General features: G+C 37.7%; 2 protein-coding genes across 2 annotated transcripts in view; one reads left to right on the forward strand and one right to left on the reverse strand.

Moving 5' to 3' along the window:
- Positions 1-16,465, reverse strand: part of GTPBP1 (GTP-binding protein 1) — a 33,281-nt gene extending 16,816 nt beyond the window's left edge. Inside the window, 12 exon segments of the mRNA XM_045768907.2 lie at positions 87-278; positions 3,046-3,306; positions 6,257-6,401; positions 7,560-7,798; positions 8,401-8,564; positions 9,676-9,766; positions 9,768-9,855; positions 11,838-11,971; positions 11,973-12,019; positions 13,105-13,216; positions 13,850-14,209; positions 16,319-16,465. Of these exon segments, the coding sequence (XP_045624863.1) occupies positions 87-278; positions 3,046-3,306; positions 6,257-6,401; positions 7,560-7,798; positions 8,401-8,564; positions 9,676-9,766; positions 9,768-9,855; positions 11,838-11,971; positions 11,973-12,019; positions 13,105-13,216; positions 13,850-13,957 (1,581 nt within the window). The 5' untranslated portion in view covers positions 13,958-14,209; positions 16,319-16,465.
- Positions 16,466-16,617: 152 nt separating this feature from the next.
- Positions 16,618-17,800, forward strand: part of LOC123774555 (probable serine incorporator) — a 36,360-nt gene continuing 35,177 nt past the window's right edge. The window contains exon 1 of the mRNA XM_045768914.2: positions 16,618-16,738. The gene's annotated coding sequence lies outside the window, so the exon portion shown is untranslated. The remainder of the gene's footprint in view (positions 16,739-17,800) is intronic.

The raw sequence follows: 17,800 nt of genomic DNA on the forward strand, positions 1-17,800 counted from the left end.
ATTTTGAAATATGTAAAACAAACACACACACTACACTTAAGTTACACATTAATTATTACCGAGACAATAACATTTATGAACATTACCATTTTAAGTCCATTTTTGAGATATTCTGGATGTTTAATAAACCTGAAGTGAACAATGGCCTTGTCTCCCGTCCTCAGACACTCTTTATCCATTGCAATGATGGATGCTGTTTGTCGTACCGATCCTACGTGAACCATTGCTTGGTATTTTGTACTAATAGTTGTTGGGTGGTGCAATACCAATATCTCTCCCTGTAACATTACCGCAAATTTAATTCATATTAGTCAGGAATTATTAAAGTCTTTTTACAATATATTGAATGCAGAACAATTCTCAGTATTCTCTAAGCTCTTATAATAAATATGAGTTGCAAAACAAAATAAATTACCATTAAAATTTTACTCAAAGTGAACTGAACTTTTCAGGCATTAAATTCCTAAGGATGGTAAAGCCTCATATCAGTAATAAGTCAACCCTGGCCTCAGGCCAGGCTGGGGAGAAGAAAAACTCCCAGAACCCCATCAAGCAGGTATCAAGCAGTAAAAAGAAGATATAATACTGCACACTTAATTTAATGAATATGGCAAAGAAGTCAGGGTTTACGATGTCACAAATTCCATAAATTAACATTACAAACGATGCAGATGATGAGTCACAATAATGTGGCTGAAATATGTTGACCAAACCACACACTAGAAAGTGAAGGGACAACGACGTTTCGGTCCATCCTGGACCATTCTCAAGTCGATTGTGAATGGTTCAGGACGGACCGAAACGTCATCGTCCCTTCACTTTCTAGTGTGTGGTTTGGTCAACATTACAAACAATGTGCAAAAAAGAAACTCTACATTTATGAATAAGGACCAGCTGTACAGTTCTGACTGCTGAATGAGGACCAGGTATGGGCAGGGAAGGGCCAAACAATCATTTACATTTTAAATGATTTTATAGGGTAAACATCATTCTGTAATAAGATGTTAACCAGATACAGAAATAAACAATAAAATCTGTCCTGACTTTAAAGATACAGTACGTATGGGGAACAGATTTCAAAGACACATTGTAGTACATAGTGAGAAATAAGAGATCATTAAAACACCCTTGTATATTTTGAGGAGAATCTTAAACAGGATCAGGGTGTGGGTATCGAGCAGCAAACCCATAGTTACCATAAATATTGTCAAGTCAGGTACAGAGTGAACAGCAACTTGAATAAATTTGCCAATGATATTATAATAGAAATGGAAATAAATTCAGACTAAGATGCAGAAATGTTATAGAAGGACCTAAACCTTTCAAATTGGGCTGAAAATTATAGATACAGTTCAATGCTAACAAGTGTAAAGCTTCTCAGCCTTAAAGAATTGGGATACCAAATATCAGTTTAGATAACTGAAATTTCAAATTCAAGCTGTTAAAAAGATTTTAGTGTCAAATATGATTACCAGGTATCTAAAACAGGGATTTTCAAACTTTCTTAATCCACATAACCTCTTAAATAAACTAAATAAAAATCAGAGCCCTGAGCAAAAAGCAGCCTTCTGAGGATATCAAGCAAGAGGAAATAATAATTTATACTCATTATAATCTTTATCTACATAGCTAATCAGCTTTATAGTAGATCATTATTGAAAATACAGAAAAGCAATTCAGATTAAAAATATGAAAAGGTTACAAATTTTTGTTAACTGTAAAAGTACCATAATTTTTATAATTTAACAATAATTGAGAATTAAAGAAAAATAATGTTAGATATTTTCTGAAATGGTCATTGACTTGAGTTCAGTATCTGAAGCAATCAGATACTGTCAACTGTGTGAGCAGATTCTTCTGCAATAATCCTAATTCAATATTTGGTTTTGTTGCAATAAAGTGAGAATGATCTTTCCTGTGATGAAACTCGCTTTCTAACGCCAATTCATTTGGCCTATTTGTAAATTGTACCTTGTCTTTTAATGTTAAATATGTATTATTTTTACAGGCAACAAAAGAATTCTGAACCCAGTGCAATGGTGGAGGTGGGAAATATTGCTTAACAGATGTTCACAAGGCAAACAAGTATTGAGAATCAATAAATTTTGTCACTATCATGGAGAAAATACAAGAAGTCCCAGACATAAAACTCCCATTCTAAAATCAAGGAGAAAACTGAACAAAATAAGCAAAATAAGACCAATACAGTATTGGTTTCTTATATAGAAGCATTAGTAATAAATGTACTCCTAATGTGACCCTTCAGCTTTATCACGTCCTTGCGAGTGTGTGTTTGGATTATGCAGTACGGTACATTAGTATTACACTACTACAGAAATTAAGCAAATTCTGTAAGTATACAGAGAAGGATGACTTGGTAAATCCCAAGCATTAGCAGCCCGACTTGATTAGCACACACGACTTGATAACGGTTCAGGACGAACCGAAACGTCATCATTTCTTCATCTTCTGGTGTGTGGTTTGGTCATTATATCTTTAGCCATGTTATTGTGACTCATCTGCAGCAGCCTCCCTTATGAAGAAACTAAACAAACTTAATTTACATTCCCTAGAAGGGCATGAGAATGATAAAAAGCTCATTACTAAAGTATATAAATGTATTACAGGGCTTAACAAGGGAGATATAAGTAAGATTATAAAATTATCAGCTCAAGGAAGAACATAAAACAATGGATTCAAAATTAATAAATTTAGATTTATAAAAAATATAGGTGAACACTTCTTTGGAAATAGGGCTGAAAGATCTGTGGAACAAGTTATCAGGTAACTTGTAGAAAGTTAGAAACGTGTAGAAAACTACACACTGGAAAGTTTCAAGCATCATTTGGATAGAAAATGAGTGGGAGTGGTTGGATAAAAATAGAAATTGCCTTGCATGAGCCAAGTGGCCTTTTGTATAAATTTCTTATTTATGATATATTTATGATATATTAACACATAATGGGGACAATGTTTCAGAAATATTGTGAAAAGAGTAATTAAGATGAGGATGAAAAAGAGCTGATACCCTAGAAACACACATACCTTAAATTCCCAACAAGAAGAAGGATTTAATGATGGATCTACTAGCACTTGGCCTTTGCGCACATCATGAATCTTTATCTTTTTTAATGCAAATGAGGCTGTCTGGCCTCCCCTTACTTCACGAACAGGCATGCGTTTTCGGTGAATCGACTTGATGGGCATTGGAATAAAATCACCCAAACCATTTGGACCTAGTAGAAGTGTGTCATTAACCCTGATGATTCCCTTCATACATGTTCCGGACACCACAACACCTACACCCTGCAAAAGATTAAATTCTATAGCACTGGTTCATGCAAGAAGGTACTGTATATGTAATATTGCTATGGAATATTTAAAAGCTATGAATCATTTAACATGATGCTGAATGCTAAAACAGAACAAAGCAATAGTTACCATAAGTAGCATTTATCAAGTGTTAAATAATATTACCATTACCATGAAATGGTTCTCCCCTACTTCTGGCAATTATAATTCAGACTCTTGTTACTAGTTATGATACTTATGGAGTGATTCTGGGACATACGTTTAAAAAAATAGAACATGAGAACAATGAAATGCCCCTTTTCTATGGTGGTACTTCACTAACTTTCCTGAGCTTAACACTGGCAAGCTCAGGATATTCCGGGTATGCCAGATTCCCATGACTACTCGCTGTCTAACAGGGATAAAGATCTTTTAAAATTTGTCTTTTCCCCTACAAGAAGCAGGGACAATACATGTGGATCCAAGATCACCCACTACCGAGGTGAACCACCTGCTAAAAAAACAAAAGTTATAAAACACTAAGTCTCCTTCTGTGTTTATTTAGCAATACTGTGTTCAAATAACCACAGAAAACTTTTACCTACTTAACTAGGCACTTACCCGTCTCCCTCAATCACTACCATGTGGCAGTCTGATCGACGGGGGGCCGCTGACAAGGCAAACGCCTCGCTCTTGATCCCAAGCACAGCAAATGGCTTGAAAGGAAACACAAGACAGGAACTGGGAGCTATTGCAGTGCCATCCCAGAAAGTGGTATTTCATTACACCCAATGCTTCACTTCTAAGGTGGATTCCCTGGGCTTCCTCACAACAGCCCATGAGGAATTTAATTTAGTTAACTACATACCCGTTGTTCCTTCTCCATGGTGAGTTAACTCGGGAAGCCACTGAGGGAAGACCTTCCAGAAATCCAGTGTAGAATGCAATGAAATACCTCTTTCTGGTTGTGTCCCTCGTTGACTCTCTGTTTCTGCCCTGCCCTCCTTCAACTGGTGTTTGGGGGGTGCTGCTTGGGCAGTGCGTAAATGACTGGGGTGGGTGGTTGGGACCCTTGGGTCACTGTGGCTGTGATCCGGTGATTAAGGATTTGAGCTGATATGGGGATTCAACCTAGACTAAGTACCTATATGTACTGCACATAGTTCAAATCAGGGTTGCATATGCTGTCTAAGCAGTTGTTTGTTTTGGTGTGCTCAACTTTTCTAGTGGTTTTTCTTTCGTTCTTTGGAGACCTTATATCCCTTGACTTTCCTATACCTCAATTGAGGGGAGGCAGATTCTGGTCTTGGTCTTTAGTAGGCATTCGTGATTTGTTAGAGCCTAGTGTGGTACCAAAGGTTGGGAAGGTTCTAGGTGGGAAACTCAGGAAATCACAGAGGGAAGCTCTCCTAGGAGTAACAGAACACACGATACACCTCTCAGCAAAAATCCAGGACAAGATGCAGTATTCCATTTTTCTCATGAGCAAATACCAAAGCACTGTGAAACAACAATTTCTCCCAGCTTGTACACTTCACTTGAAACAGTTATGTACATAGTGCAAGTTTGTATGTAGGGCCAATATACTTTAATTATGCATTGACACTATCAATACTGGGTATTAAGCTAATATTCCTGCTTCAAATTCAGATGCTGAAATGCATACCTTGCTCTGATTTATTAGATGAATTAAGAATTTCACAGGCACCTGACAGCCCTCAAAAATAGAATTTGAGCAAGGTGGAGCTAGAGGCAGAAAAGTTGCCTGCGGTCAAGACCCTATTTGAAACAGCTACTACAAGGCGAGATGCTGCATACCTGGAGCATACCTGGAGAGGATTCTGGGAGTTCTTCTACTCCCCGAGCCCAGCCACTCGACTTGTGATAACGTGGTCCAACAGGCTGTTGCTTGGAGCAGCCCACAGGCTCACATATCCACTACAGCCTGGTTGGTCTGGCACTTCTAGCAAGAACCTGTCCAAGTGCCTCTTGAATACATCCACCTTTGCTGCATTGGAATCACATGACTTCCACTTGTGTTATGCTCTACTGAAACGTGCCTGCCATCTTCAAGAGTTCTGACTGATCCTCAGGGAAGGGTTCAAGACATTAACTGCTAGAAATGCTTTCCCACCCAAGAAACTTCATTTCTGGCTGACCATCAAGGCTCATGCAATTCTGATCTCCAGGTCATGATACTGAACATGTGACACAACAACCCACATCAAGTTAACTGATACCAATGTGATTTCCCCATTTGCATAAACCAGTAAACAACTCTCCAACTCAAGAGTAGAAGCAGAAGAATCGAGTCTTCCTAGCTACTAAGAAGATGCAGATGTGTAACTCTGATGCTGATACAGATTGTGATGATATTTCTCTTGGTTGCAATCATTAATAAATCCTGTGTTGAATGTAATGAAATTCCTCTTTCTTATAGGTTCCTCAGTGGATCTCTAAACTATTCGCCAGGAACCTTCCAATCCCTCTGGTACCATACCTGGGTCTAACGAATCATGAATGCCTACTGGAGACCAGTACCAGAATTTGGTTTCCTTCAATAATGGCATAGGGGTGTCTGGGAATACAAGCTCACCACATTACCAAAAAAAAACATGAAAGAGGTAGAACACACTAAAACAAGCAACTGCTTTGATAACATTTGCCGCCCAGTTCCAGGTTTTCAGTAAGCACTCGTTATCCATTGAAAGCTTGGTGTGGTACCCAAGGTTTGGAAAATACCAGGCAGGTAGTTTGAGGAGGCATGGAAGGAGCACTACCATAAAAAAGACAGGGTGTAGGAAAATTTGCTGAAAATGGCAGAAATCTAGCAATCTCCTGAATGAAATGTCAGATAAGCTGACTGCAGTCTGATCTCAATTAATCCATTCAATCAGTAATGCATTGTATTCAGAAAATAATTACTAGAAAGTAGAAGTACCATGTTCAAACATTGAAAACTCACAGGAACTTGATAAGTATCATCAATCTGAAACTGTGCTGGGTCATTGTCATTCTGTGGTGTCCTCGATGACAAAAGGTTCAAGAACATAGTCAAAAGATCCAGGTTATCGCCAGACACATTAGACACTTGGAAGATAGGACATAACCTGAAGAAAAAAATGAATTAAAAAACTGTGTGCACACACATTTATTATAAGAATATAAGATAAGAAATAGGGAGCACTGCAACAGCTCTGATGGCCAATAATAGGCATGTACTATTTAAATCTACCACCTCTCATATACCTATTCAATCTATTCCAGAAACCTGTTAAAACTCTCTCTCAATAATCCTACTTGGTATCCCATTCACCTTACCCACAACCCTGTTCCTTATATCCCTCTTAAAAATAGATTCCTTCAACTTGTACTCATTAATGTGGACTCTGACCTGTTCTAACAGATTCAGAACCCTGTTTATACCTCCCCCTCCCCCCCCCCATTTATGCACCTAGTTCTTTGAATACCGAATTTGGAATCTGACTAGGGACTAGTCAAAATGGACTAGGAATTTCAAAGGAAATTCCTAGTCCTTTGAATTAATAACAGGCATTCCTACAGCCAGTATGCAGCTGTTACCATATCTTGTAAAACAAATAATGCATTTAGAACAAATGTATGCATAGCAGTGCTTGAGAGGTAGGTATGTAGAGGCTAACCATTCGATATCTAGCTAGCATTATTCCCAAACTCTCACTGCACAGCAGCATACAAAGGTGGATAATTAGCATGCTTAACTGCACTACTTTAACATGTCTTATGCTGACCACATGCTTTACATTTGTCAGTCATGTCCTGATCAAGTTTATTATATAGCACTATTTACTACAACTTCACAAGAATTGAACTTATGTTATATCCATAACCTCATAAAACTATTAAGTTTCCTACGTATTTCATTATGTTTCCATTAAAAACCATTACAGGTATCATAAATACATGAATGTTTCTTAAAATATTATAAACCGGTGTCGTATTACTACCCGATAAAATAAGTACTTTCTATAGTATAAGAACTGTACAGTATAAAGCTGTGTAAATAACAACAGTATACAGTATATATAAAAAAGAATATTAATGTGACTCTAAAAATCTTTTTTTATTTAAATACAGTGCAATGAATATACCTTGGCAGCTTCTAAAATTATTATTGTTTCAAATATATAGATTTGTTTTATCTGTATCTCTGGACATATTACTTATATTTTACTGCACTTCAAATATTCAGAAACATTGCCAGCATTCAGGGGAATATAAAACCTTACCTTTCTGAAACAAAATTTGTAGCAGAAACAACCACATCTTCAGCATTCCTAACCAGAAGTGGAACTTTTCTGCACCCAGCACTCTTCAGAATTTTATGAAGGAGTTTAAGGGTGTCTTGGAGAACATTTGGCGGGCACATGTCTATCTTGGTGACTATGACAAACACAGGAACGTTGAGAGCCAAAGCCAGACCCAAATGTTCCTTGGTCATACCAACAACTCCAGCATTGGCACCAACCTGGAAATATGACAAATTTGATTAAAAAAATAACAAAGCAGATAGAAAACTTTACTTTTCCAACAAAAATATATCATTTTGGTTGGTCTTGGTTGCACTTGGAATGATATTTAATTGGAAAGATGGAAGATAATGGTGAATAGTTTTACAGAAATTGCAGGCAAGTGCTGACTAGTAAATGGTGAGCAAAGTACAACAAGTAAGTTGATATTATAATTTTAGCTGGTTAGATTAATGTCATTAAAATAATATATTGAAATTATTTTCTCAACCTTTAAGCTGCTTCAGGCCAGGCCCACAGAAATGCATTCTTAATGGCACAATTATTCAGTTTCCTCAACATTAAAATTATGAACACAAGGTAAAAGTTTTAAATCCTATAATTGAAGTGATAAGATATTAGATGTAGATCCTAAAAGATAAAATAAAACGCCTCTATCCTCTTTTTCCCTCCGGGTTAGCATTTTCCTTGTTTTCCATCAATTTAATTTCTACACTTGAGAACCTGATTGCTTTACCATTTCTCTTGAAACAAAATTAAAGTTATTATCACACATAACTTTTTAAAAATAATATCTTGGAAAACATGCTTGTATACATACCATAAGCATTGTGAAGTCTGGGAGGTGACCAGTCATACCGAACACCGTTGTTTTGAGGTACCGTTCATGGCCTGCCAAGTCGATAAAGGTGATCACCTTGCTGGAAGCCTCGCATATCTTCACCCAGTCAAGGTGGCCATGGTCAGGTTTGTTCACTACTTTTCCTGCAAAATTTATAATTTCCTTATACTCTACAGGTAAAGTGAGAACGAGCACACCAACCCCACGAATGTGAGAAATGGGATTACGATGACTGATGATCAGAAGATTAAGTTCTTTTATACAGCTGGAAGTACTGTGAAGTCAACAACGAATATAAATAATGTCTCTAGCTGGCTTCATTACTCAACATGAGTAATTAATATTGTCAACAGAAATACTCATGACAACAAAGTTGTTGGTATCATGGCAAAATCATTGAGAATACTGTAGTTAAAACAAAATTCCAGCTAGTTTTTCATTCTGAGTTTGATGCATGTTTGTTCCAAGAGTCACTGGAGTACTTTTGAAATAATAAGGGTCAGAGACTGGGAATTGGGACAAAATAGTGATGATGGTGAAATAAACCTCCTTACAGTCAGGTTCTGCTGGTAGATATTTATTGTGTGACAGAGTGAACGTAAAAATTTTACAAAGTAAATTTTTGCTTCAAAAGCATGATATAAGACTGGGTATGAAAGGTATTTTCTTTAATTTTGCTCAAAATGAATTTTTGGAGGTGCCACTGTATTATCAAGGACAAGACTTAAATTTGAGCAGTCTTCAGCAAGCTAGTGACACACTCGCTAATCTCTGCCACCCATACATCATTACCTTCCATCACTTTTTTTAATTAGCAAATTAGACCTCTTGACTCTTCAAAATGCACAGTAATATAAGCAGAGCTACTTTACCATTCAAGGTAAATAAAACTAAATTTTAATTGTATTATTTTCCAACAAAAATGTTGTTTTAAATATGAATTTTTGGTGGTCTAGAAATACATCCCCCCTCATTTATAGCATGTACCCATGAGAAATCAGGTTCAAAATTATGAATGGCCAATCTACAGTAAAAACATATTTCATGTGAATCCAGTTCATGAGTTGGGGACTCCTAGTATCACAGTAAACATATATTCTGTTGAATTGATCACCATGCAAGATCCCAAAAATATCTTGAGTGAGCAGCATTTTACCAAATAAGTATACTGTACAGTAATATAATAAGTGGTAACTAAGTCAGCCGTATACAAAAATTATTTCTACATATATATACATACAGTAATAAACTTGCCTTGGCTATCAAAACCAAGAATATCATTTCCAACAGAAGAAGTTCTCCCAGTTTCCATTTCATGCTTGTGGCGAAATAGCTTCATGCGTGCAGGTGCCTCGGCCATTATCGAGTTCACCGTGTGTCAAGACCCCAAGCAGGGTAGACTTCCCAGCATCCACATTTCCAACAACTGCCACTCTGAAATGTGAAAATGAGAGCATAAGTTTGCTTTCTTTGCACTTTTTATTCTAATTCATTGATATGCTTTTTGAGATAAGGACTCTACACAACTGCATATTTTAATCTCGGTTTCACATATGTCATGGACTATTTCTTTAGCATTTTAAATCAACGAATTAAAAAAAAAAGTTCCTAAATTACTAATCACTGTGTAGGCTCCTCTAATTATGCCTTTGATGTGGTACTGTACTCTAGTATCAGTTTACAATCCAGATCCACCCCCTAGATCTTTGAACAAGTTATTTAGCATCTTTTCACATATTTAGTAGCGAGTGTGGCCTGCTTTCACCTGTTCCACAATCCAATATGTTGCATTTATCCACGTCAAATTTCATTTGCCATGTATTATTACTCCAAGTGCTTATTTTGTCTGGGTCATTTTGAAGGGCACGAAAGCCATCTAGGTCATTCATTCATCCCAGTAACGTGGCATCTTCTACAAACATATTCAAATACAGTAGCTCTCAATCGCTTCAGGTAAATCATTTAAATAGACAATGAACTTTACTAGCATTAGCACTGCACCTTGTGGGACTCTACTAGTGACATTCTTCTTGTATAATACATTGACTCTTATCAATGTTCAAGCACTGTTGATAGTGCTTCAGCATATTCTTTTTCCTCTGGGCTTAGCTCTTCTTTGCATTCTATAAGTTCTTAAGTAGTACACCTGCACAATTGAGGCAGTAGCTTTTTGCTATAATCTCTCTTTTGAGTTCACAAATGACAGTTAGAAGAGGGGGGGGGGGTCTGAATGGAGAATAAGAGAAAGGAAGGAAAGATGCTTGTTGAGAGGGACAATGAACAGAAAAAGATACAGTAGCTGAAGTTCAAGATTAAGATAGAGAACTAAATATGAAAAGTCCCAAGGATAGATTATAAAAGGTTTAGTAAATTTTTCAGGATAGGTTAGGTAGGGTGCAATATTCAGAAAGAGAAAGCATTCTATAAGATGGAGACAAAGGCAGAAGGAAAACACAAACATCATTCAAAGTAAGGCAGAGGGAAAATGTTTCAAAGGTTAATATTAAAGCATGTTCCACAATTGCTAAGACAACATTCAAAAGGAATGCTTGCCCACTTCTCTCTCTGATAAAGTAGCCGTCCCAGGCTGAAGACAATGGAACGAACCCAGAACCACATGAGAGTAAAAGATTTGCCTCACTGGTACCCTGAAAGAATCAGAATGCTGCCTACCAGTGGAGTCAATTACTAAACCTTTCTCAATGAGTGTCTCAGTGTTTTATTACTCCTTTGCATTTCTGGGGGAATTTTGTTACAGTAATCAGTTGATCTGTACTTCAATTCTGATGGGCTCTATGCCCTTTTGAAGAGGCAACACAGAATTTTGAATAGTGCTTGCCTCTGGTCGGCAGAGATAGTCACAGGAGCCTGGAGTATCAAATGTGGTCCTTCAGCATCAATGCCATGTGCTCAGGAGACCTACTGAAAACATCTGCACAGATAAAGATGTAACTATTCATGATTTTATTATATTAAAATATTAATATATGCACACATATTGTTTCTGGTAATAAACATAAGTTTCAGATCCTAGTAGATATGGTTGTTGAGTTATGAGTGCATCAGATAATTGCTTCTGCAAGTGAAATAACTTTAAAATATTCCATACCATGAGTTCCACGCTAAATAAGGAATCAGTAAAACAAAACTCTAATTCACCACCAATAAGGATACATAGACCACAGACAGGAGTACTGTACAAACACAATAAAGACAGAATGTGATGTATAGAAAATATGGTGAACTAATGAGAAGGGTAACTATTTATATACAGTACTATACTCAAGTAAAGATGTCCAATGACATAGATGCAGTTAATATATACTGAAGGACTATCATACAACAAACCAGCTTAAAAATTTTATTCCAGAAATTTGGAATCAAAATTATGCAACCAAAATTACAATTACACACACCTAACTTCCATAAAATCTTCAGCATCTGCCTTTTTTCTCACAAGAAACTGGCCCTGAGTGCCAGTCTTGGACTTCTTCTCCCTTAGCAAAATACAGTCAGCTTCAAGGGTGTCAGCAAGTGACTTCAGTGTGGCCTACAGATGCTGCATATTCTTCTTCTAGCAACCCACACACAGAATCATCTGAAGTGTATACAGGAATGTAACTAGTTTTTGACACACCAAGTACACCTAACATGTCATGCAAATTATCAGTGCATTATATAAATGCAAAACTCATTAAACAAAAATTATGGCCTAATATATCTAATAAAGCATGCATTACAGTTAGAAAATATATTACACTTGCAACTTTCCTATCAAGAGTTAGGTAAGGTAACACAGGGATGAGCATGGGCTGCACAAAATACAGGGTAAGATCAGCGGTTTTCAGCCGCTCACTGGTGGTCAACCATCTGAGCCTAAAATCAAACTTTGAATGAAATGAAACACACTTTTCTGGTAGATCGCAACATAACTCTTAGAGATAATCAATGCTCCAGCCAAGACTTGGGGAGATGTACCAGGCTCTGAAACCCACCCTTGCCTACCAGGAACCACGACCAGAATCTGGCTCTTTGTACAAGGTGAGGGGACACTTTGGGTGACAGCACCCTTAACCCCCTAACTGCATAGGTAAAATTAGGTAGATATCCTGGTGTGCACGAAAAAATCCAATTTATGCCATGAAACATTGCCTACTGATGTTGGGGGGAAAAAAAAAAAGACGAAAATTCTATTAATTTTCATTTTTCTGTAGTGAAGTGAAGAAATATTGATGACATCTTATTCGTAACTATTTGTAATAGATTCCTAATCATCACTAGACTCTTCTAGGTCCATAAAAGTCCTAGCATGGTGTCAATGATTCTTAATATGAGCGTCAGTGAATGGATGGTGATGCCTCAGACATGATGGCCATCATTTTATCAGGGAGGGAACCACTTTATTAAGGGAAGGATCACTTTATTAATACAAGTAGTCAACAATTTCAGCAAAACGGATAGCAAGTTAAAGTTGCTACACTTTTAACTGCATCAGTTAGTTGCCAATAATGACCACTAACAATACAGTACAGTACTCTATAACTAAGATTTCTATAACTATCAAAATTTAGATTTTAATTAATAAAGTAGATAGGAGCCATAAACATAATAAACTTGAAAATTATTCCTCGAGTACTATATATTAAAATGACAACACAGACTGCTGTATTCTGATAAACTAACCTGCACCAACTCCCACCTCAAACAGTGTCTCTCCATTTCCATCACAAATTTTTTCTTGAAGATGTGATCGTAGTTGATCGAACACAGTATCATCCGGACTAATCAACATATTCTGTGGAATCATAGAATGTTTAAATCAACCTTATTCTATATCAAATGGTATAGATATAAAAACAAGGCTTTGAGCGATTATGAAAACCTCCTGTTTGAGCAATACACTTGGATGCTCCCAAAGGTAATATACTTTTTGGTTGCACTGGACAGGATGATGATAAATCAAGGCATGAAAGGTATACAGAATTATTTTAACAAAAAAAAAATCAAATAACACCCACTGAGGCCCTGATTAAGACTTTGTGTGGCCTCTGGAGCTCCTTTCACACTACCACTCACAGGATGAGCATGGGGTGCACAATAAACATAATAGACGTGGGATCACCAAGTTGTTTCAAGTGTTTCACACGACCCTATTCATGAGCATAGTACTATACGGTCTTACTCACAGCAGCAGCAAAATGAGAGCTCAAATAATTATTGCTTAAGAACAATAAAAACATACAGTATTTGACTGATAAAAACTATTAAAGATATAGGGATCTTTAATGAAGTAACAGTACATTAGTTCTGCATATATGAAAGAAAAATGTGCAAATATCTTTGAGATAAATAAAATAAAAGAATAAGGTTATATCAAACAAATACAACAAAACATATATAATATAATCAAACTTCAAGCATTTAGCACCTTTAATATGACGAAGTTTTCCCTGAGAGGTTCCTTTTGTGGACTCTCCAGCTTCTCTTCCATTCCTGGCGACGGAGGCAGTGGGACATCCTTCTCATGGTCTGCCATCGTTCCTCCCTTGTTATTTTTAAAAACACACTTTTTATATTGTGCACTTAATTTTTTCTTTGTACTGTAAAGGAATTTGTCACTAGGAAAGGTTGCCCATGTATGAGAAAACACCAAGATTAACACCGAGCCAAATATCACTCATTAAATATTCATTTACACACTAATAATGGTAACGGCGGTAATACTGTTCTTTCAAACCCTTGGCTGATCACTAACATATGCCTTGGAAAATACTCCAAATGGTTTGATCTGAAAGGAAAAAGAAACCTTATCAGTTTATGCAGGCGATGAGTCACAATAACGTGGCTGAAGTATGTTGACCAGACCACACACTAAAAGTTGAAGGGACGACGACGTTTCAGTCCATCCTGGACCATTCTCAAGTCAATTGTGGTCGACAATCGACTTGAGAATGGTCCAGGACGGACCGAAACGTCGTCGTCCCTTCAACTTTTAGTGTGTGGTCTGGTCAACACTTATCAGTTTATGGTAAGTTTTGAATTTTAAACACGTGTACACAAATTCTCTGGGGTCTCCTCTAAATTTCACTACATTATCATCATCACAGTAAGAATCACACTAATAGGCAAAGGCATAAATATTGTGTATTATTTATTTTTAATTAAATGACAAAGATATTAAAATATTACCATGACATAGTTGATTCCAATTACCTTCTGGGTTAGGTTAAATACTGTACTGTATATATGAAGTTGAATAGTCACACATCTACAAACTTTCCTCATACTTTAGTCACGTCACCTTGTTCTCACCCCTTCCACAACACTCACCCAAATGAGCCACAGGGATGTTAGAAAGAACTTTTTCAGTATCAGTAGTTAACAGATGGAATGTATTAGGCAGTGATGTGGTGGAGGCAGACTCCATTCACAGTTTCAAATGTAGATATGATAGAGCCCAGTAGGCTCAGGAATCTGTACACCAGTTGATTGACAGTTGAGAGGTGAGACCAATGAGCCCGAGCTCAAGCCCCGCAAGAACTAGGCGAGTAAATCTAGGTGAGTACATTATCTCTATTATTTTTTTTTTTTTTTTTTTTTTTTTTTACCTCTACTCTTTCCTCCCCATCCCTTCTCAATGGTATTCTTACATGCACATTTCCATCAGTCAAAAATGGGAGGGTAGAAGATAAATGTTACCATACATACCAAGGGTGACCTGCATTGCACCATGTGATGCAGGTCACCAATTTTTGCCTCTTTTATATTTTTTACACGAGCAAAAATCCAGTATCTTAGGTAATTACACTGCTCACCCACATACAGTGTCGGTGGGAGCTGCATTTAAGTACACAAACCAAATCCTAAGAATAATCAAATGAAATTTTGACTGCAAGGCAAAGAAGATGTGTAAATCTTTAGTGCAATCTCTTGGATTATTGTATCCAAACATGGAGACCTGACCTCATCTTCAAAAAAGACGTACTGTATCGGCTTTGGAGAAAGTTCAACACCAGAGTGACTAGATTCATTTCTGAACCAAGTCGACTTTCACACCAGGAACGGTTGAGGACCACACGACTAACACCGCTGGAAACCACACATGACAGGGCTGATCTCATCGAAACATTTTAAAATGCCGAACAATTTAGAGGATGCTGACCCAGACTGCTTTTTTAAAAGGTCAGAAGTAACACAAACAATCAGTCAATTTTATCAGTCTCCGTGGTGCAGTGGTAAGACGTGCCTGGCGTTCCGCGAGCGCTTTGTCCTGGGTTCGTATCCTGGCCGGGGAGGATTTACTGGGCACAAATCCTTAACTGTAGCCTCTGTTTAACTCAACAGTAAAATGAGTACTTGGTTGTAAAAACGATTCTTCGCGGCGGGGATCGTATTCCAGGGACTTGCCCGAAACGCTACGCATAATAGCGGTTGTACAAGAATGTAACAACTCTTGTATATATCTCAAAAAAAAAAAAACAAGGAGCAATGGATTCCAGCTCAACCTTCCACAATGTAGGACAGAAAACAGGTGATGCTTTTTATAAATTCCACCTACCCGCCAAAGCCATAAATGCCAAAATGATGTTTTATTTAAAAAATGAAACTCAATAAAGTCATCAGGACAAATGGTTCCTTAAACAAGCTGCTGGCTTCGTGTCCTCGTCGAGGCCACTAAAAGGTGGTTCCTCAGGTAAATTCAGGTGAAGCAATGCCAGCAGCCACTTCCATAATCCTTCAGTTGTACGTGCTTCGCTACACATGGCTCTCATCAGGCATCAGGCCTTTATAATTATAAAGTAATTTAAAATTCGGGTTAAAGCTCCATTGGGTCGTGTACTTCTCATCGAAACGTAAAAGAACTTAAATATTCCGAGTGAAATCTGTCTGTACTCACCTCACCTAGTCACCTAGTTGTGCTTGCGGGGGTTGAGCTCTGGCTCTTTGGTCCCGCCTCTCAACTGTCAATCAACTGATGTACAGATTCCTGAGTCTACTAGACTCCTTATGGCAACTCCAAACCATTCACTCTAACAGCCAGAACAGCTTGTACCAACCTGTCAGCGAGGTCCAAGATATGCATCACACTCTCTTCTAGATGATGAGTTGAAAGGTAAACTTGTTGTGATGAGAGATGTTGCAAGAATACACTACAGTCTCCTATTGCAACAACTTACTCGAGCCTCGTTTCCTACTGACTGCTTTCCTCCGCGTGCTTCCCAAAGTAATCTATCAGTGTCTCCTCACAGAGAGTGACCGTTCGTCAGGTTTTACAGCAGAGCGCGCAAATATTCCCGTCAAGAGGTCCTAGGTTAAGGTAATTAGAGTTAAATATGTGTTGAGGCGGCCCCGGCAACACTGTGTGAGGCAGACATGAGAGCGACGTCTCCTCCACCACAACAATGGTTAATATTCTCCTTCACAGCTCTCTCCTCGAGTTGACACGGCTCCAAGATGCTAAATATCTATGCCTGTGTTAATATGATGTGCTGGAACACATCTTGTGTTGATATACGAGAGCCTAACACACAAGGGTCGCAGTGCAATGCTCCTTTGTTAGGCTCGCAGTACGGGCGCGCGGTGTTCAAACTTCTCCAATGAGCTGTATTTTATATTTTTACCTGAATTTACCTGTGGGCCGTCCTCTCTTTTTCTCTCTCTAGTGGCCTCGACGAGGATAGGACGTGAGAGGCCTCCCCATTTGTCCTGATGATTTTATCGAACTGGATTTTGAATTTCATCTGACATGACAGAGTGGATCTTATCGAAACTTATATATGTAATAGCGAACACATAATTAATAATTATATTAATTATTTATCCTTAAATTGGAGAATGCTGATCCGGACAATTTTTTCACAATGTCAGATGTAACACAAACAAGGAACAATGGTTTTCAAGCTCAACAAGGTACAATGTAGGACTGACAAGGTTATACAGTAAATCCATGGAACCGCCTACCCGAAGCAGCCGTAAATCACAAAACTGTGGTTTTAAAATAGAGGTAGAAAAAATCATCAGGACAAATGGTGGGGGGGGGGGAACCTTTGACAAGCCACAGGCTTCCTGTTCTTGTTGAGGCCACTAGAATATTATTGATCCCCTGGGTAAATACTCCCAAAGATTAGGTATTATATTCTTTGCTCTGCTCTTCTTACACTACAGTAATTTGTTAATCTATCCTTATTAGTTATGGCTCCTGACAGTTTCGTGTCTAAGTGCAATTACATCCATATGTAATTACATGCATAATGAACATATGAGGTGTTCCTCATATGTCCATTATTTGAGCTCAGTTGCTGTCTAATTCCATCAGTGTTGGTGTACATGACTTTATAGTTCACTTCTTTCTCTGGATTCTTAGTTGCAATTATTGTAC

This window comes from Procambarus clarkii, chromosome 51 (genome assembly GCF_040958095.1).
Source record: "Procambarus clarkii isolate CNS0578487 chromosome 51, FALCON_Pclarkii_2.0, whole genome shotgun sequence".
NCBI classification, from domain to species: Eukaryota; Metazoa; Arthropoda; class Malacostraca; order Decapoda; family Cambaridae; genus Procambarus; species Procambarus clarkii.